General features: G+C 51.8%; 1 protein-coding gene across 1 annotated transcript in view; it reads left to right on the forward strand.

Moving 5' to 3' along the window:
* Positions 1-19,483, forward strand: part of LOC112831453 (cilium assembly protein DZIP1L) — an 81,379-nt gene extending 61,896 nt beyond the window's left edge. The window contains exons 11-20 of the mRNA XM_025881764.2: positions 1,804-1,866; positions 3,093-3,233; positions 5,530-5,560; positions 6,655-6,708; positions 10,467-10,600; positions 11,915-12,107; positions 14,596-14,812; positions 15,267-15,457; positions 16,797-16,936; positions 18,566-19,483. Of these exons, the coding sequence (XP_025737549.2) occupies positions 1,804-1,866; positions 3,093-3,233; positions 5,530-5,560; positions 6,655-6,708; positions 10,467-10,600; positions 11,915-12,107; positions 14,596-14,812; positions 15,267-15,457; positions 16,797-16,936; positions 18,566-18,727 (1,326 nt within the window). The 3' untranslated portion in view covers positions 18,728-19,483. The remainder of the gene's footprint in view (positions 1-1,803; positions 1,867-3,092; positions 3,234-5,529; positions 5,561-6,654; positions 6,709-10,466; positions 10,601-11,914; positions 12,108-14,595; positions 14,813-15,266; positions 15,458-16,796; positions 16,937-18,565) is intronic.
* The last annotated feature ends 1,855 nt before the right edge of the window (positions 19,484-21,338 follow it).

Raw genomic sequence — 21,338 nt, forward strand, 5'->3', positions numbered from 1 at the left:
ATCAGATATGTGGTTTGCAAAAGATTTTCTCCCATTCCATAGGTGGTTTTCCTTTTGGATGGAATATTCTGTATACGTCTATCTGGTCCATTTCGTCTATAGTGACGTTCAAGTCTAGTGTTCCCTTTTGGTTTTCTGTCTGGATGATCTATCCATTGTTGAAAGTGGGCCATTGAAGTCCCATGCTCTTACTGTATTGCTATTTCTCCCTTCAGTTGTATTAATATTTGCTTTCTATATTTAGGTGCTCTGATTTTGGATGCTTATATATTTACAATTGTTACATTGATGAATTGACCCCTTTATCACTATATAGTGACCTTCTTTGTCTCTTGTAACAGTTTTTTACTTAAAGCCTTTGTGGCCTGATAGAAGTATAGCTACCCCTGTTCTCCTGGTTACAGTTTGCATGAAATATCTTTTTCCATCCCTTCAGTTTCAGCATATGTTTGGCCTTAAAGTGAGTCTCCTGTAAGCACCATGTAGCTGGATCTTGTTTTTCTAATCCGTTCAGTCACTCTATGTCTTTTCATTAGAGAACTTAATCCATTTAAATTTAAAGTAATTAATGGTGAGTAAGGACTTACTTATTGCCATTTTGTTAATTATTTTCAGGCTGTTTTGTAGTTACTTTGTTCCTTTCCTCCTCTCTTGCTGCCTTCCTTTTCGATTTGATGATTTTATTTTATTTTGTTTTATTTTTTTAAGATTTTACTTATTTATTCATGAGAGACAGAGGGAGGGAGAGAGAGAGAGAGAGAGAGAGAAGCAGAGGGAGAAGCAGGCTCCCAAGGAGCAGGGAGCCCGATGCGGGACTCGATCCCAGGACTCTGGGATCATGACCTGAGCCGAAGGCAGATGCTTAACCATCTGAGCCACCCAGGCGCCCTGATGATTTTATTTTGTAGTGGTATGCTTTGATTCCTTCATCTTCTGCATATCTGCTATAGGTTTTTTTGTGGTTAGTGTGAGACTTACATAAATCATCTGATATTACAGCAGTCTATTTTAAGCTGATAACAACTTAATATCGGTTGCATATAAATACTTCTCATCTTACACCTTCTGGTGTCCACAAACCAGCCAGTTGGAGCTGTGGCTGGTTGTTGAGATCCCTGTGCCAACAGCACAGGCTGATTTGCTCTGCCCTGTCCCTCAGTTCTGAGAGGGGTGGGACAGAATTGGGCCTCCTGGGCAGCATCCTGTGAGGTCGGGGCAGCGGGTGCTCACTCGCTCTCACTTTCCTCCGTGGGAAAAACTGTGGGCTGAGGGGTGTCTCTCTTGGCACTGAGCTGTGCCACCTTGGAGAGAGCTGATGCAGATAAAGTGAAACTTCTCTGGAATACATCTATTTTCGGGGTTTTGTTGTTTTTTGTTTGTTTGTTTGTTTGCTCCTTTTAGGTACTAGGAACTCTCAGCTGGATTCCTGGGTTCCCATAAAGGAATCCTCATCTGTGGGTGGTTTGAGAGCAGGAATCTCCAGTGGCACCATCTTACTGATGTCACTTCCTTTTTTTAAGTTTACATCTTTGACCCACCTAAAACTTATTTTGGTTTAAGATATGAAATAAAGATTCAAGCTCATATATTTTTTTTCCAGGCAGTTAACCACCTGTTTGAACTCTAGTTGTCAATAATCTATTTCCCCCAGACAAAGATTCCATTTCCCACCCCCATCTTTGTCTGGGCTTTTTATTCTTTTCACTACTCTGCCTAATCATGAGCCAGTACTTTTTAATTCTTGTAGCTTTATAACATATTCTAATATCCAGAGGCCCATTTGACAACATTTATCTTTTTCAGAAAGCAGAATGGAAGAGAAAGATGAAGGAACTTCAGGGAGAGCATGCAGCTCAGAAGCGAGAGGTAACTCCGCTCGGGTGGTCTGGGGGGGCTGGGTTTCCTGAGACCTCCTCTTACCCTGCAGCATCCCCATCCTCCACCACTACCCCCCTCAAACTGGTTGGCTGGTACTTCGTTGCTGATAGTGTTCCTGGCGGCTGGCCCCGGTCAATCCACAGAAGGGGTCAGCTGCGCGGACAGTAGCCTCCCTAGCCAGGAGTAGGGGCCTCCGGGCCGTTTCTTCTGAGCCCAACACCTGCTTTACTGTGTGGTCCCCTAAGCAGGGACCCCTTCAGGCCCTCCACGGAGACCTGTGCTGGAAACCTCAGATGCATTGCCTGGTCATTTCGTGTTTGGGCCCTTTGACACCCCACCCAGGAGAGAGCCTCAGCCATCCTTCGGGGGGCGCCCATATGGAGGGTCTCCGATACTGAGACCAGGGGACAGAGAGCAGCAGGCCTCAGGATGACAAAACAGCTTCTCTGAAAATGCCCCTGAGGAGGAAGCAAGTTGAGGAGGAAGCTGATTAACAAGAACCCCGGGTGCTGCTGGCAGAAAGCGCAGAAGATGAAAGTGCTCAGATCAGAGGCCGGTGCGTGATAGACGCCCCCATTTCCAGTAATTCCCATCTGACGGTTTTATTTTATTTGAAACGTCTTAAAATAGGAAATAGAGTTTAATTTATTCCAAAAGCAGAAGAAAGCTGTTAAGGCATACTCAGTACAATGTACTAAAATATATTAGGGTTCACTTCTCCCCCCATCTCCATCCACCTGCTCCCAACACCCACCCCGTGGCTGACAACTTGTACTGCTTTCCTGTGTATTTTCCTAGAGTTTCTTTATGCAAATAGAAACAGCCTCATTTTCTCTCTACTCTTACAACAGCATGGGACCATATCTTCTTCACCTTTTGTTTTTACCTAAAAACACCGTTTGATGACTCTTGAATGGCCTCAGGTTATCTGACTGTCCTTCAGTGGGTGGTCACGCTAGACAGAGAGCCTTTTTGCCCTGATCTTAGGGGCCTGCCTCCAATTCTTGCTTCCCCTCAAGCACAGCTTGAAAATGTCCCCAAACTGGAAAGTAGTCCATCTTGTTAGAAAGCCACCTGCCCAGGTCTGGAAACCCCCTACCCCGCTTCAGGTAAAACCGCGGTCAGCGGTTTGCCGACAGGTGCAGGCCCTGCAGCTACTGGGCACTCAGAGGTCCCTGCGACATTTGACTGACTGAGTCTCTTGTGCCCACCAGCTGCAGGAGCAGAACGAGAGGCTCCAGGCCTCCCTGTCTCAGGATCAGAGGAAAGCAGCTGCCCAGTCCCAGTGCCAGATCAGTGCTCTCCGCGCCCAGCTCCAGGAACAAGCCAGGCTCATCGCCTCCCAGGAGGAGATGGTAGGTCTGTCCCTCTTCCCAGCCAGACCTCGGGGCCCCTGGACCTCTTCTCTGTGAGGATCTCCTCTGATTCTCTGGGACTCACTGGCAGTGGTCTCATTAGTGAGACTCTCTAAAGAGAGAGAAAAGAATGATGAGGATGCAGCCTGTCTCTTTCCAGGCTGAAGATGCCCCTGTTGTCCTGAGGGGCAGTGTTACGAGGTTCACACTAACACCAGACACTGTCTAAGGGCCGGCACCTGGTTGATACTTGGCTTATTACTTCATTTAAACATCACTACTGCCCTTCAAGGCAGACATTGGCTTCCCCCCATCTTCATGTGACAGATGATGGAACAGGCCGGAGGAGTCCACAGAGCACACCCTGTAAGAGCCGGGGTGGGGCAGGGGGGAGGATTCAGCCCTGGCCAGGCAGTGCAATGCAAAGCTTGTGCTCTTTTCATGCGTTCTCAGACATAATTTGCTGGCCAATACCCTCTTCCTAAATTAACTGCCTCTGATGAGGTTGTCAGACAAACTAGTATGATGAGAAGTCACCTACTCACGAAGCACCTCTCTCCTAGAACTGACCCCTTCACCTAATGTTGATAACTCTCTACCTAGTCCAAGCTCAACTCCCCCTTCTGAGCTGCATGTCAGGGGAGAGATGTCTCTGCCATCAGAGGAGGGGTCCTTCTGTGGCCTCAGGGCCTTGTCATGGTTCTGAAACCATCCTCTGCACAGATTTCCCAAGCAGAGCCCCTCCTGTCACTATCTAGTTCAGTCTCCTTGTTCCTGCCCCCCGGCTATTTGTGCTTTTCTGTTCTCCCAGCCATACTTCACTCAGGTAGTATATCTGACCCTCTCCCCTGCTGCTTTTCTTTTTACGGGGCATCCCCGCACTTAGCTCTTTCACTGCTCTGGCCACCTCAGGTCCAGTCTGGAGATTTCTTTCTTCTGTTACCCAGAACTCTTGTTTGCAAATATTTCGCTAAGGAACCCATTGGCTATACATGGATTTAGAATAGGTTAATAGGGGTTCATTTGTATTGTAACATCAGAAGAGGTGACAGTTGATGGCCTTGGTTTAGCAGCAAAATCATGCCATTGGAAATCCAAACTCAGTTTTTCTTTTTTGCCATCTTCAGTGGGTTGACTTTTGTTCTCATGCTTGACTCTCATAATTGCAAGATGGCTGTCATACCATCCCCATATACAATAGAAGTTGGTGAAAAGGCCCCTTCCTAAGACTTTTGCTTATATTTTATTGGTCAAAGCTGTATTACATGGCCAACCATAGTTGCAAGGAAGGTTAGAAAGCACATAATTAGTTTTAGAGTCTCTAGAATAGAGGCGGGCAAAGGAGGAAGTAGTTGGAAATTGACACTGGATGTGTCATTCATCAGTCGATAATAGAAAACAATGCAAGCTCAAGCAGAAGAGGGAATTTGTTGTAAGGGTAGACAGGACGTCTCAGAGAGTTCAAGGCAGGAGAGCCGCTGAGTCTGGGATTAACTGGAACCAGAGACATGAATGTGGTCAGGAGTTTTCCTTTGTTGTGTGTCTCTGTTCTTTTCTCTAGATTTGCTTCAATTTTTTTCCTTTTATTCTGAAGATCAGCTTTCACGTCATATCTGTCCCATGTGCCAAAACAAACAAGCAAACAAATAAATAGAAAAACCAAAACCAGTTGGCTGCCTGGCTCTTGACTTCACATGTTTCCAGTTCAGAGTTCTCCCCAACCTAGACAGTCAGCTACGGCTGTGGCGCAGGGTCACATTGTCACAGGTGGCTGTCCCACGTGCAGCTGTGTGGAAGGAGGATGAAGAGGCACCTTCTGGAAAAGGGGGGCTGAGCAGTTTAGTGACTGCCCGGCTCATGCCTCCTTCTGCCCAGGGGGCCCTCAGCTCAGATGCCCACATGGTGGGAGGGAGCCCGCCTCACCCTGGTTGTCCACCAAGCGTACCAGTAGTATTGCTGTGTGCGTGTCTCACTGCACTTGTGTGGGGCTCCTGCCCTTCAAGTCACAGTCCCTCTCTGAAGAGCGGGCATTCTTGCCTCCCCATGGTGGCAAAATGGAGCACGGCGCCATCCCGGCTGCTGCCATTCAGCCTCGGTGCCTTTCCCCCTCACGCAGGGATGGCAGGAGATGCGCTGGAGGGTTGGGGCAGCATACTCCGAGCTCCTTCTAGTTCCCGGCGGGGGGGCGGTGCGCACGGAAACACTGGCTGCCCCTTCTCTGTGGTGCTGGGCAGACCCACTGCGCAGAGCAGAGTTCCCTGCTGCCTGTGACCTGCTCCGTTCCACATTCTTGCAGATCCAGACCATGTCTCTCAGGAAGGAGGAGGGTAAGTTCCCATGGGGTATTTTCTAACAGTCTTGGCCTCTTCTCTCTCCTGTTCCCCACCAGTCAATTTGTAGAATGAGGGGGGCAGCGGTGAGAGCAGCTCATGGGTCGTGGGTGTCAGGCTCGCTGGCTGGGTGAGGGAGGGCTAGAAGATAATCTGCTTCTGGGGCAGACAGGCTGGATTCTTGCCTGTCCTGCTCCTCTCCGTGGGGTGGTGGAGACCCGGGGAAGGGTGAGGATCCCGTGGGCAGTGACTGATGGAGCGGGGTTCATGAACAGCTTCTAATTCCTCATGCCTGTGGTTCGAGCCACCAACTTATGTCTTGCTCCCAGTGTGTAGCACGTTGACCCCACATCTATGTGAATGTGGCCTGTTTGAGAGTATGTGCTGTCTTCCTCTGGGGTATCTCCGTGTGCTGCTGTGTGCTGTTTGTGTGTGTGGGTGTCTAATGGATGCATGTGCTGGCATCTAAAGGGAGACCGTAACCCATAGGGACTGCCCCTGTCTGGAGGACCTTGGCCAGCCCCTTATGAACCTGGCCCTTTCTTACTCCGGCCCACTTCCTCTGTCCTATCTCTTTAGCCACCCTTCTGCCTTTTCTTGCAAACCCCCATGTCTCTCCCCATCCCCTGCCTCTAGGTCAGACGTTTCTTTCCCAGCTTTGCAAGCAGGTCAGATAGGCCCCATCCCTGGGGCCCCGAATGTCCCGAGGGCTGGGGCTGGGATGTGTGCCATGCGCTTTGCCAAGCACTTTAGGTTCATTGTCTCATTACATCGTCCCCACTATTTAATGTGGGCTGGGCACTACCATCCTCATTTTTTAGATGAGGAGACTGGGACTTTGGGGGGGGTTCCGGGCCCCCAGCCCCCGTGATGTGCGCGGCCAGCGATGGGCAAGCTGGACCGTGAACTCTGGTCTTTCTGGCTCCCGCTGTCTGCACTTGTGACCACGGCTCCATCCTGCCTCTCCTGGTACAGAAATGACTGGAAGGCTTGCTCTTCCTGGCTGGCACTCACGTGGTGTCCGGTGCTTTCCTCCAAGTCAAGGATGGGGTCCGGGGCATTGGGGCCACTAACTTTTGGGCTCTCCTCAGGGACCTGCAAGGGCCCAAAGGCTGTGGACATGGAAGAGGACTCTTCTGAGGAAGGTGAGGCCTGACTCTCTTTCCCCGGTGACACAGATTTGTCCTCCTCATCCTTTAGCTTGTTTCTCCCTCACTGTCTGGCCCCCGGAAGCTGGGAGGAAGGGAAGCAGGGACATGAAACGAATATTTCTCAAGCACCTTGTGTGTTCCGGGGGTGTTGCACGCAGGCACTAACGTGCGATCTGATGGATCACTGATGGGGAAACGCAGAGAGGGTCAGTGACTTGCCCGGAGTCACAGAACCAGCAGGTGGGCAGAGGCAGGATTTGGAGCAGTGTCTGATGCACAGCCTGACCCTTGTGCCTGTCCCACCACCTCTCCCCTGGTACTGTCCAGAGCAGCGGGTGAGGACTCCCTGTGTGGGCTCGAAGCGGCCCTCGCGGTTTTATCCTGCATGGTGAACGTGCAGCACAGAGCCCTTAGGCCCGGAGTGCCGCTCGGGGGTCTGCCTCGGCTCCCTCTTCACAGCACTGGGCACCTGTTTTTATTCAGTCCATTCAGTGGTGAGTCTGATATGCAGAGAGAGCTCAACCAGATAATTCAAGGGGATGCAAAGGAGAAGTGAAAAAAAAATAGCAGTGTTCCCTAACTGCGGGGAGCTCCTGGGGGAGCTGGGGAGAAGGAGCTCCCAGGAAAGATCAGGGAGCGCTCACATCTGACCCACTGACCAGGGCCTGCCCTCTGGAGCCAGGTTATGATATGACAATTCCAAAGTGACCCAACAGATGGCACCCAGGAAAGGGTTCTATTGTGTCACCAAAGAGTTCACCATGGGGGATGGTATTTTGTTTTTTAATGTAACATTTTTTTCTTTACTTCTGAGACAGTAATCTATGCTCTTGGAAAAAAAGCAAGCCAACAAGTGAGCAAGCAAGCAAAAGGGTGTGTGTACAGTGAGAAGTAGGTCTCCCTCCCGCTGGGCTATCCAGTTTCCACCCAGAGATTGCACTGCTATGGTTTCTCATATATCTCTCCAAAGATATTTGGTGCAGATATAAGCACATTTGTTTCTGCTCCCCCCCTTTTCCCCAAATAAGATCATACTATACATACTGCTCTGTACGTGGTTATTTATTTTCTTAACAACTTATTTGGGAAATCATTTTATATCCCTTTACATAGAATTGTTTCATTATTTTTTCAGGGCTTTACAATATTCTATTGGATGGATGAACCAAAATTTATTTAACTAGTCCTCTACTACTCCCCCACCCCCACCCTGGGCATTTAATCTTGGAACTTAGCAGTAAAAATAAGAGTTGCATGTACCTTTTTGGGGGGAAGGTATCTGCTGAGTAACACAACCCGTTACCGGACCTGTTGAGGTCTGTAGAGGGGATGAACCGAAATCTCCAACAGGGGCTGCCGAGTCCTAGAGAGGAGGAGGCTGAGGAGGGTGCTTCAGCTGACCCCTACCTGTCCCGTCTTGTCACACCCAGTGGAGGTCTCCCACACTGGTCACACAGTGCTCGGCCTCTTCATGTGCTTGCCTGCCTCTTCTAGTCCCAGATCAGCAGGAGCAGTATCACTTGGGAACTTGTTAGAAAGGAAAGTTTTCGAATTCTCAGCCCTATCCCACATAAACAGACTCAGAAATTCTGGGGCTGGGTCCAGCAGCCTACGTTTCCATGCACTCTCCAGGGCATCCCGATTCTTGCTCAAGTTGGAGACCCATTGTCAGACCAGTGGCTGTCTGCAGCTGACTGCACATTAAGAATCACCCAGGTCGCTTGTAACTCTCCAAGGACCACACCAGCCCCCCATGGCCTAAATCAGAACATATAGGGGGTGGGTTCCAGGCATCAGTAGTATTTAAAGCTCCTGGTGATTGCAATGTGCAGCCAAGGTTGGGGCTCATGCCCCAGTGTAGATGTGATGGAGGAGAATCAACCTGGTGGGGGGGCGGCTTGTTAAAACACAGATTGCTGGGCTCCACATGCATAATGTTTGACTCAGTAGGGTTGGAGTGGGATCTGAAAATCTGCATTTCTAGTCAGTTACCGGTGGTGCTGATCCTGAGGCTCACACTTTGAGGCTCACACATTGCTCTCGAACAATTGGTTCTCAGGCTTGGGTGTTTGTTAGAAGACGTGGAGAGTTTTAAAAATAAATAGGCCTGGGGCTCACCTTCAGAGATTCTGATATAATTAGTTTGGGATGGGGCCCAGGAGATTCAAATATGCTGCCATAATTCACATGACCACTCTTGAATGTGAGCTCCATGAGGGTCTTCTTCTGTGTCCCCAGCACCCCAGTACTGGCTCGTTCATTCTCCGTATTACTTGTCAGAAAATGTCTATTGAGTGAATCAAAGGGCTGGTCCAGCTCTGAGGGCAGTGTGCCCATCCTCCCTCCCACCCCCCGCCCCACACTAGACCTGAAAAGCACTTTTGGGAAGAGTTCCTTGACTCACCTTGGAAGGCCCCTTTGTAGCAATGACCATATTTATTGTGATTGCTTATTTTGTTCTCCTCTGGGTCTATATTTCTTGGTATGATCTGTGGCTCACCTCCACCATAATCATTTAGGCAAGTTAAAATGCATATTCCAGGGCCCTTCCCCAGGCCTATGGAATCAGACTCTCTGGAGGGTGGGGCCAGGGAATGTGCATTTTTAACTCATGTGGTTCCGATGTATACTACATTGAAGGGTGAATCCCTAATCTCTATAGACAGTAAACTTGAAGGAAGTTTATGCTGTCTATCCCACCAGCATTGGAGCCCCTGGATGAGAGCAGAATGTGGTATGGCAGCAGGTGAGGGCATCAGGTGGGGCCAGGATTACATGGGGCCGGCAGCAGGCAGGGCCTGGAATCTGCTGTTTACAATAGCCAACATATGGAAACAGCCTAATTGTTCACTGATGGATGAATGGATAGTGAATTTGAGGTAGATATATATAGTAGAGTATTACTCAGCCATAAAAAGAGGGAAAGCCTGCCATTTGTGACAACATGGATGGACCTTGAGGGCATTATGTGCAATGAAATAAGTCCGACAGAGAAAGACAAATACTGCATCATTTCCCTTATATGTAGAATCTAAACAAGCCAAAAACCAAACTCGGAGAAAAAAGATCATAATTTGTGGTTACCAGAGGAGAGGGGGAGGGGGAGGGGGTCAGAGGAAGGTGGTCGAAAGGTACAAACTTCCAGTGAGAGGAGAAATGAGTGCTGGGGATGTCATGGACATGACGCCTGGAGCTAACCCCGCTGGAAGGTGCACAGGAAAGCTGTGAAGACAGTAGGTCCCAAGAGTTGCCATCACAAGGGGAAAAATGGCTTCATTTTTTCTTTTGTATCAATATGAGAGGGTGGACGTTAACTAAACTCACTGTGATAATAATCAAGTCATTACGCCGTATACCTTAAATTTATACGCTGCTGTATGTCAACTATGTCTCAGTAAAACTGGGTGGGGCGACGAACGGAGCTTGGGAACAGGCTGCTGCCTGGACTCAAGAGCAAGTCAAAAGCCCCAAAGTCCCAAGCTAACCTGGGCAGCACTGAGCCCAGATCTTGGAGGCCTGGACTGGCAGGGGAAGAGGATCCTGCAGGCGGTTCGGTGGTCTGAAGCAGTGGTAGCCAGCAGCAGAAACACCCCAGCATCTGGGACAGACCCTCAGGTGGGGCCCATGGCCCTGGGCTCGCCAGCCGGAGACCAGGGTCACGGGCCAGTGAGGGCCAGGCAGGTGCAGTGGGGCTTTGGGAGTGGAGGTTTTGGGCTCCCAGGCTGACCTTGGTGGATTGTCGTGTGCTGCAGATCTGGAGGACTCCCGAGATGGACAGCAGAAGGTGCTGGCTGCTCTGAGGCGAAACCCCACCCTGCTGAAGCAGTTCAGGCCAATCCTGGAGGACACCCTGGAAGAGAAACTGGAAAGCATGGGGATAAAGAGAGTAAGCGCCAGGGCCACTGTTGGCAAGGGCTGCTGCCTACCATTTAGGTACACGGCGTTCTTCACCTGACAAGTGCTTGATGGCTCTTAATGGTGTAGGCTCATTCATCTTACTTGTTCCAGTTGGGGTGTCTTTCATATCCGGGAACATAAGCCCACATGGCTTCTCCTCACCCCACGGCAGCAGTGTGGTCTCTCTTCTCCATTTCTAATGGTTTCTTAGGATGTCACCCTGTGTCCTGACCTCTCTATGCTCTCCATTCATTGGCTGCTTTCTTCTGTGTCCATTTCTTTCTTTTTCTTTTTAAATTTTTATTCATTTGAGAGATGGCGAGAGCAGGAACACAAGCAGGGGGAAAGGGCAGAGGAAGAGGGAGAAGCAGGCTCCCTGCTGAGCAGGGAGCCCAATGCAGGGCTCGATCCCAGGACCCTGGGATCATGACCTGAGCTGAAGGCAGACGCTTAACCTACTGAGCCACCTAGGTGCCCCTTCTGTGTCCAATTCTGACAGGGAATTTAATTGGCTCAGTCTGCCCTCTGGAAGGGTCCCCTGGGTGAATGTACGTCATCAGTGGCCTACGTGGACACGCCACTCAGCGAGTGGCTGTGGGTGAGGCAGGCACTGAAAGCTACTTCTGGTACAAATAGTTGAATGCCGTTGTTCCCCCATGCCCGTGTTCAACCAGAGCGTGCGTTTTATCATTAAAGGCACCCATGAAATATATTAAATCAAAACTCTAATCTTTGACCATTTTCAACTACTGTTCCATCTAACTATGGCCCTGTGATCAGACTTGATTAAAACATTTCTTTCTAACCTTGAATGAATCCTCACGGGCTCTGGGTGGATACCAAAAGCCCAAGCAACTTCTAGTAGGTCTCAGCAGGTTACCCAGCTTTTGTTTTTTCGCAGTTGATTTTTCAAACATTGTTAGCAACGTGTGCAGCATAATGACAGTGCGTGAGGTACAAAAAGGAGCAAGCTGTGGTCTCCGTCCTCAGATGCAGTCAGTGGTGGAAAGGCAGTCCCCTCTGAGCCCTGTGAGCTGGGGTGTCGATGGAGTCGTGCGCAGCCCCTTTGCACCATCTTGCCGTGCATGTTTTGATGAGGCTCCCAGACCCTAAAGCACCACACTTTCTGCAGCATGTGCAGCTGCTGCCCACCCTGCTCTGACGCTCACAGCATCTTCTCCCAGAGAGCACCCGGTGCTGGTCACAGTGACTCCCAGGCCAGTAGCAGGTACGACAGGCTTAGGGGAAGGAGAAGGGGGGCTTCTGTCTCCAAAGAGGAACTTCTGTTTTTTTTTTTTTTTAGGATGCAAAGGGAATCCCCTTTCAAACCCTCAGACACCTTGAGTCCCTCCTGAGAACCCAGCGGGAGCAGAAGGCACGGAGGTTTTCTGAATTTCTGAGTCTGAGGGAAAAGCTTGTCAAGGAAGCCACCAGCAGAGTGAAGGAGAGACAGAGAAACAGGGCCCTGGCATCCCAGCCAGACACCAAGGCTCCAGGTGAGCTGGTGAGAGGGCTTGCTTGGGGGCTGTGACTGGGAGGATCCAGGCTGGTTTGCACATGAGGAGGGTGTACTGCCTGCCCCCAGCAGGGCATTACTTTCAAGGGTGAGTTGATAGCATCCTCACAGATGACTGAGTCCAAAAGTCCTCTGTTGGGGGAACCAGAATCTAGGGGTGGGCCCCAGAGTCACCCAGGGAAGTTGGAGGAGAGCTAGAGTTAGGGTCTGTGATCAGCCTTGAGTTTGCTGCCCCACTCAGAAGCTTAGCTCTGCCCTGCTTTACTTGCTTTGACCACAAATTGAACTTTGCTCCAACAGAGAGTAGCCCACTCTGTTTCTGGCTCTGAAGTGGGGCATGTCAGTGCAGGGAGAAGGCCCAAGGCTTAAGAGCATTGGGGCTGCAGGTGGAGGCGAATATGAATCAAATGAAAACTCTGCTCAGGAGCTGTGGGAGGGTGTGAGAAGCTGGGCGAGTTCTGCCTGCCGACACATCCTCAGAGCTAGGACCGTGGTTCCTTGGGCCAGGCCACAGCCCCTGCTTTGCCCCTGGGGGTTGTGAAAAGGACAGGCCTAGTGGTTCTTGGGGAGGATTCAAGTGTGTGGGTGAGGACCCTCCAGTCTCTGTCCTGAAGGAACTGAGAAAACAAGGGAATTTGTGTTCCTAGGTTTGAGAGCCCCCCTATTTCTGGAGGATTCCCATATCCACCGGGCTGCTGAAATTAGGGGCTCTGGGGAGGGCTTTGGGGGTCTGAAGCTATTCGTGAGGGACGATGTTGCAGCTCCTTTCCCTCATATGTGGCCAGAGGGACATCGATTCTCTTATCTCCTCATGTCCAGGCAGACCCAACCTGAACTCTTCATGCTAAGGAATTTACCAGAGTGTGGACCACATTCTCTGGGGGTATGAGAGATGATTTTAGTTGGTACAGGAAACAGTGATTTTAAAATCTACTGAGACTCATCTGTGCCAAGGCTTGCCACCTCATCTGGGAAGCCAGCCCGGACTAGGAGGTGTGATGGGACCAAGCACAGGGGCGGGGTGAAGGGGGGGCGGCATGGGCTCAGAGGAGAGTGGGGACAGGGAGGCAGGGAAGAGAAATGAAAGCATCTTCTGAGGACAGGCTTCCAAAAGAGGAAAGGTACCTTGCTCCTCCAGGTGCCCCCTCCTGTCCAGCTCTTGTTCCTGTGGTCAGAAAGCCGGGAGTGAGAACCACCCCCTTGCCTAGCTCCCCTTCCCTGGTCCTGGGGCCCTGCCTTCTCCAGGGCGTGTCTCGAAGGTGTGAGATGAGCACTGTTTTCACGGCATTTTGTAGACCTCTCTTTCCAGTTCTACGCCCACATGCTCGTTTTCTAGGTCCCATGAGTGCTGTGTGAATGCCCACCTCTGATCTCTGTCTCGATTGTGCCTCTTTTTGTTTTGGGGCAAAGCTGTGGGATGAAGCAAGGCCATGAGTGGCAAGAGCCCTAGATTTGGGGTGGCCGATGACCTGGGTTTGCACTTACCACTTCCTTCCATGGAATGGTGGGCCTTGATTGAGTCCCTGGATTTCCCGCAGCCTCTGTAAAGCAGGGAGAACGACACTGTCCTAAGGGCTCGGGGTTCGGTGGGTCCTGTATGTAGAGGGCTTAGCTTGCTGTCTGTGTGCAGTAACTAGCTACTGTTGTTACTTTCCCTCAGCCAGTTTGTCTGCCTTCCCCTTCCCTTCAGTCTGCCCTTCCTAGAAGATCCTCTTCTGTGTAAAAGCGTTCTCTGAGAGCAGTGTATTTCAGACATTTTCTATCTTGAACTACAGTAAGAAACACACTTTACACAGTCCACACATGTGAGAGTTTCATGGAACAGTACTTACTCTGATCCCCTGCAAAGCACTTCTCGTCTCTTTCCATAAAAATATTGTTGATCCTGGACCCGCCCCCCTCCCCTCCCCAATGGGGCTTGATGCAATCGGAAGAGGGAGGCGCTGGGTGTGCCGGCTTGCCTTTAGCACTCCTGCCGTGGAGAGTTTGGGAGGGCAGTGGTGGATGAGGATGGCCCATGTGGTCCTGTGGCGACCTCTGGTGGCAGGAGGGTCTTCCTGCAAGGTTACCTGCACTCCCGTAGCTGCAGCCTGGGTGGGTAGAGAGGGTAGGTGCTCTTGGTGTGATCAGCCCCTAAAACTGCACCGGGAGGGTGAAGCTGCAGACAGGCTGGGCCCCTCTTCAGACCTCCCGACTCCTGTGGGACTCCGGGGACGATGACATGACCCTGGAACCCCAGCGGCTCTCCTGGTCTCTGGTAGAACTGTGGGGGGTCCCAGCCCCGGGTCTGGCCAGCAGCAGGACACCTGGGGGTGGGGGCAAGGACAATATTGGCTCTGGCTATTACCGTATAGAGTGACAGAGTGGCTTGTCCATTTCTAGTGTGCCGGGACCTCTCTCTACGTCTTCTTCAGGCTCGAGGGCCCAGATGGTTGTGCCCTGGAACTTACTCCTGTCTGTGTTTCTAGTCAAAAGCCGGCAGAACCCACTGGTCATCAAAGAAGCCCAGCCAAAGGCCAGGACCCTGCATGTGGCGTTGCCATCCAAGCCAGCAGAGCCACCCACGACGACTCTTCAGAGCCGTGGCAGCCACGGCCCTGGCCTGGCTCACATGCCCACCCCTGCTCCACGTCCCAGAGCACATGGACCCTCCGGCACCCCTGCTGCCCCAGGGCCTGGGCTGAGGTGAGCCCCGGACTCTGCACTCCCACCCAGGGCCTGGGTCTGAGGCAGTGGCTCCCAGCCTCAGGCAGCCCTCATCCGGGCCTCCTGCAGGCTTCTGCGGACAGGTGAGGGCGGGGGGCAGAAGTCAACAGACAGAAGCCAACCTCAGGTGGGGTCCCTCCCAAGCCCTCACGAAGAGACCAGGGTCCTTTGCTCCCAGCCAGGACAAACCTACTCTTTCCTTCCCCATTTCTTCCTTAAGCCTTAGTTGCTGCACTGGAAGGGTTTGGTCCCCGTCTTCTAACAGAGTTGCCGGTGTGGCTGCCATGCTCCAGGATGACTCCTGGCTGTCACCTGGGCCCAGGGAAGGAGGAGGCCCGGCTTGGGGCAAACCAAACACGCTTGCAGGTGGGGAAGTTTGGCTCTTAAAGTGTTTCTGGTCCACAGAGGCCTCATTTCTTCCCCTCCGTGACAGTACGCCCCCGTTCAGTTCTGAAGAGGACTTGGAGGAGGGACATTCGGTGCAGCGGACGTCTCTCCAGCCCCCAAAAGGCCCTTCCAGGATGGGGCCCCGGCCAGAGGATGACTGGGGCTGGTCTGACACCGAGAGCTCAGAGGGCAGTGCCCAGCCCCCTGACAAGGGCTCAGGTGGGCTGGCTTCCTCAGGTGAGTGATCTGGGACCACGGGGACCGCCCCTCTCCAGCCCAGATGTCTCTAGTTCTGGAAATACCCTGTGATTTTCTTTGGGTTTTCTGATTTGGCAACTCATTGTGACTTGGAGAGAATGACCCTCCCTCCCATCGGATATTTTCCTGGGATCGCAGAGATATCAGAAGGAAGAATCTGAGGGAGGTTTATTTTGCCCCTTGTTTGTCACATCAAATTGCTTAACTGTTGGAGGTTGGAGGAGCTCACTCGCTCATTCTAAGCCTGCCAGTCCATCAGAATCCACCAGAACCAGGTACTGATAGCTGCCAGGTGGGGCGATACGGTGGAAAGGTGTTGGAAGCAGAACGTCAGGAGTCCTCTGATACAGTTTGGGCTCTGTCACTTGCTACCTGCTTGTGCTTGAGTGAGGGGTTTCAGTTCCTTTGCTGTAAAATGAGGTATCGGAACAAGACAATGAGGGGTGAGGAACATGGTGCCTGGTACATAGTGACCCTTAGCAAACAATTCTTTTTTTTTTTAAGATTTTATTTATTTACTTATTTATTTGAGAGAGCGCACCCACGTGAACAGGGGGAGGGGCAGAGGGAGAGAGAGAATCTCTGTGCTGAGCACGGAGCCTGACTCAGTGGCTCGATCTCATGATCCTGAGATCACAACCTGAGCCTAATTCCAGAGTTGGACGTTTAACTGACTGAGCCACCCAGGTGCCCCTTAACAAACAATTCTTGAATGAATCAATGAACCAAGGGCTGTTGTAACCCCAGACATCTGTTCAGGCCCTCAGACATTTAAATCCTAAGAGGCAGTGGTTAGCTCTCTGCTTCCTGGCCGTTGCTGAGGCCTGGACACCCACCGTGGTTTAGCATGTCACCAGGAGTCTGTTGACAGTCTATGTCCTTGCTTAGCCCCCTTCCTGCATGGGGTTTGCAGAAAGCCTGTCTGGCCCTCGGTCCCTCTGTGATAATTTATATTTATGATATTTCTTCTCAGTGAAGATGTTGAAGGAGGCCGTGTTTGCATGTTAGTCTTGCTTTTCATATACCAACTGAGGTTCTGCCTCTGCCTACCATTAAGGGGGAAGAACAGCTTCCTAAGCCTCTGTCCGTAGCCACGTCATTAAGTGAAGTTATATTTTTTAGGATGGTCAGAGGCTCTTTTCACCGGCACACGTTGGCCCGGGCCTTCTCTCTGTCCTTGCTCCTCTTCTTTGTGGCTGCCCTTCCTTCTTCCTCCTGACCCTTCTCCACACTCCCTCTCTCCACACCAGAGCCTGGTCATGACCTACAAGGATGAGGCATTCATTCTCTGGAATTTTTCCCTCTGGTTGCCTTCCAGGAACACTGGTGCAGTCACTGGTCAAAAACCTTGAGAAGCAGCTAGAGACTCCAGTGAAGAAGCCTGCTGGAGGGGTCAGTCTGTTCCTAATGCCCAGCGCTGGGCCCCAGAGGGCGGCCGTGCCAGGAAAGAAGCCTCAGGTAGGGTGTAGGACTCTTGGAGTTTGCTCTGCTATTTCCAGTAGAGCCAACTCCAGGTGTTGGGGCCCTGGGGTGGGGTCTAGGGAGTGTCAGCCTTGGCCCTAGTGGGACACTGTGGGTGACCTCACTGTCTCTTCTGCCCCTGCACAGGGGGAGGGATGGCCACTTCTTGTTTGTATCCTTGTTGATGTTAAAAAGTCTTTTGGTTCATTATACAAGCAGCTGCTTAACAGGTCGTTTTCTCCTGGTCACTCACGCTCCCATTTCCCGCCTCTGACGGAGCCTGGACCTGGTTCTGTGCCTGGCTGCTTGCAGTAGCTACTCTCTTCTGGCTCTGCTTCATCCCACCATGGGCCCCGTCTCTTTCCTTCACTCAACTCCAGACCCCAATTCCAGGCTGTGTGCAGAGAAGACTTCTTCCTGAGGGTGGGGTGTTGGAGTGGCATCCCACAGCACATCAGACGAGGCGACAGCATATAACGGGAATATTTAGATACCTTTGTTCTAAATATTCAGGGCATTCCTCATCGCTAAGAATGTCTAGGTGGCCTTGCCTCTCTCAGGCTCTTGCTGCCATCAGACACTCAGCCTCAGCGACCATTCCCAGTAGGACCCCCCTCCTCACTGCCTCGGGTCAGGGAACAACTCCCACACGCCCGTTCCTCGCTTAGGCAGAAACGTTTGGGGCTCTCGTTACGTCACATGCACGTCTCACCTTTCTAAGTTGAAAAGGCGCCTCGTGGGATCACCAGGAATAACGGGCACTTTTTGGTTCTTACGAGAACATACTCTTATTACATAATGGGTTCGGTTTCTTATGTAGCCTGTGTGTGTTTGTGAGTAGTGAATCCAAATGATTAAACAAGTGTTTGTCCCTTCTCCTATACTGGGAAAGCACGCCAATATCCCAGAGCAGGTTGAGGCACTGCTCAGAGCCTGCTGCCCTGGGCCCTGGGGTGGTTCTGGCTGCTTGGCCTTACACTCTGGGAGAAAATGCATAGGATGTTCCTATCAAAGCCCAGGTGGCCCTCAGTGCCAGGAGGGCACAGAGCTCTGGAGTGGGGACTGTGGTGTAGGGGTTGCCTGGGCCCTTGGCTCTGGGCTCTCCCATTGGCTGCAGCCCAGCCACTTTCCAGGCTGAGAGTCCCTGGTGCTCTGGAGCTCCTCTACCACTCCCCGAGTCAGGGTGTTTACCAGGCCCCGGAGAAGCTGTCTGGGGGTGGGGGTGTACGTTAGCCCGGGCTGCCTTCAGTTCAGGAATGCAGAAAAGTCAGCGCTCTGGCCTTTGACTCCAGTTCCTAATGGCTGACTCCAGATCCATCAACGTGGGGAAATAAAAAATCTGGCCAAAGTTTAAATTACAAGAGCAACCTGATTCGCCATAAGCCTTTTCAAAGAGCTTGCCTGGGTTTGGCCTTTGGGATTTCAGGAGCATTTAAAATCACTCTAACCCCGGGTCTCTGAATCAGGTCTTCAAAGACAGGGACGTGGGAAAAAACAGGAGAACGAGTGTGTCCCTCCTGCTTCTTCCAAACCTGCATTTCGTCCCCCTGTCTGTCCTGCATTTTCATCCTCCCTGATCTACATCTTGTCAGAATGTATCTTCTTCTCCCCCTTCCCTCCCTGCAGCTTTCTGATGATGAGAGTGACTTGGAGATCTCTTCCTTGGAAGATCTCCCCCCGGACCTGGGCCAGAGAGAAAAACCAAAGCCTCTGTCTCGCTCAAAGCCGCCGGAGGAGTTTGGTGCCAGTCCGTGGAGCCCTGGCCGATCCAGGGTCCCTGGTTGGTGATCCTGCCCCGGAGCCTGGCTGAGGCCAGCTCAGGACTCCCCGAACAGATGAGGCTGCTGGGCCTCTTGTCTTCGTCAGTAACCAAGAGATCTTCTCCTTTGCAGAGAAGCAGAGCAGAAGGTGGATATAATTTCTTCCGCCTGTGAGGGATCCTGCTTCCAGAGCGCCGGGGGTGCCTGGCTGGGTGCTCCTGGGTCCCATGGCTTGAGAAAGGGTTATAATGAACAGTTTCCTTTCCCACCTCCATGTTCACTCCAGCCTGAAGGAGCCCCTTGATCTTTATTCACTGGCATTTTGTAAATCTGTGGGAACAGTGTGTAGACGAGTCTTTACCTTGCCTGGTGTCTTTTTGGGGACACATGCCTCAGTCAGTCATTCCGTGATTCTCCAAAGTCATTTACTGAGTGCTTGTTCTCCACCAGGTCCGCCTCTCCCTGCCAAATTGGGGTGCTGGCAGAGGTGATGGGGGCAGAAGTACAGGGTAGTAATCTAGTGACAGAGATTAGGGTGCTATGGGAGCATAGCATGGGCCACCCAGTGCAGTCAGGGGTGATCCTGGAGAGAGTCTCAGAGCTGATGTCTGGTTGTGCTTGCTCAGGGGCAGGAGGGAAGGAGAGCCACCTGGCTGGGACCTCGTGCTCAAAGGACCACAAATTTAATTTTTGATATTATCTCCAAAGTTAGGTTATATATGCAACCACTGTATTTTTTTTAATGTGAAAAGCTTAATTTATTATATGTGAATATTTAAATATAGCACAATGGTTATAACTCGTGTGTATTCATTATTTTTGGAGCGTCAGCAGGGGCACGGTGGGGTGAAGCGAGTGCACCTCTGTTGTGTCAGGTGAGGTCCATTGGGGCGCAGTTGCCAAGATGGAGTTAGTGCCAGAGGTTTGTTGGGCTGAAGGCAGAGGAAGCAGAATCGGCAGGGAGAGCCCTGAGAGAGCAGTGCAGGTCCCACCCCTGGGAAATGGAGAGGGAGCCCCCAGATTGCCTGGCAGGGCTGACATCTCTGTCAGCCCAGTGGGGGCTGTGGAGCGCAGAGTCCCCCCACTGGGGAGAAAGGGCCCGGCTGTGGTGCCCCCACCCGGTCAGCCTACTTCATTCATCAGAGTTGAACAGCAGTTTCTTGCCTGAAAGGAGGCCCAGGCTTGTGCCTTCAAGCTTCACACATAGAGGAACCCAGGTCCATCTGCCCGTTCGTTGTGCAGCAAAGACAATGACTGAGACTTCGAGGATGCAGCAAGGACAGGGCTTAACCAGGGAGACAGGAGGGCAAGCCTCAAAGCCCCCTTCGCAGGAGGAGGGTCAGGGAAATGTAAAGGCAAACTGAAAGAGGGCAGGTAAGAAGTTGCCAGTGTACTTACTAGTCTGCTGCTGCGATGGGTCCCCTCTGGTCACAGGTTTCAGGAATAGTGTGGTAAGTGCACGTCCCCAACACCCAGCCTCAGCCATCAGGAGCTCAGCTAACCCCCCGTCTTGCTCCATCTCTCTCCCCCCACCTGGGGTCTCTTACCTTCCCCAGCCCTCCATCCAGGCTTCTTTTGACCTCTGGGTCCTGACACCTTGCCGGGCCCAGAAGTTCTGGTGGGAGGAACCAGGGGAAGCAAGGGAGGAAAGGCACTTCAGAGGGCAAAGGGTATCTGGGGGTAGGGCGAGGGGGGGCAGAGGCTTGGGGGACCGTGGTACCAGGCTGCTCAGTGAGGCCAGAGCAGAGCTTATGAAGAGCATGATGTGGGACTTGGGGCTGGTGCAGCACTGGCTGGCTGGGGGGTAAATTCCCTTTGTGTTTCTCACACCTTTGAACAGCTGAGGACCTGTGCATTGATGATCCCAGCGAGTGTGTGAGAAGGGGAGGGAGCAGTGAGTGGGAAGTGTGGTGGGTTCATCCCCCTCCCAGGATTCTCCCAACAAAGTCCTGGTTTCCTATTTGCTGGGTTTGGGCAAGGGAGCTATAAAAGACTGTGGCACCACATGTGGGTCTCCCCCCCACCCCATCCGGGTCTCCTGCAGCCCTGAGCACATGTTGGATACCGGTCCCCCCACATCACACGTGCACCCTGGGATCTCTGCTTTTTGGCCCCAGGGTTGTCTCTGATGCTGTGGGAGGCTGCACAGTCTATTTGCAGGTACAACCCCGAGGTGCGGGGGAGCTAACGCTACCAGGGCAGCCCGCAACCCAGGTGGGAGGGGAGTTGTTGAGCAATTGCTCCAGCCTGCCTGTGCATTGGTGGGACAGTTCTGAGGTTTATCCCACAGTTTCTCAGAGAGTCCCCAGTGGGAGTGAATCCCAGTTGCTTGAAGCAGTTACTCCCTATTAGTGCGCCTTTTATTGGCTTTTCTCCCCGCTGTTTCATTTTTTTCACTCTCACTTCCGCTTCTTGGGAGCAACTCTGAAATAAATGAACCTGTTTCCAAATCCTTGCCTCAGGCTTTGCTCTCGGGGAAACCCAAATGAAATAGATGTGTGTGCACATGTGTTTGTATGTGCACACACACACACACACGTGATAATTACCAACGAGAATGACTCTGTACCTGAATGTTCACTATGAAGTTACATGTTTCTGAATGTGTTTTTCTGTCTACTTTGGAGACTAACATTAGT

The sequence above is a fragment of the Callorhinus ursinus genome, unplaced genomic scaffold (genome assembly GCF_003265705.2).
Source record: "Callorhinus ursinus isolate GAN/ISIS: 27379988/994484 unplaced genomic scaffold, GSC_fseal_2.0 scaffold1, whole genome shotgun sequence".
NCBI classification, from domain to species: Eukaryota; Metazoa; Chordata; class Mammalia; order Carnivora; family Otariidae; genus Callorhinus; species Callorhinus ursinus.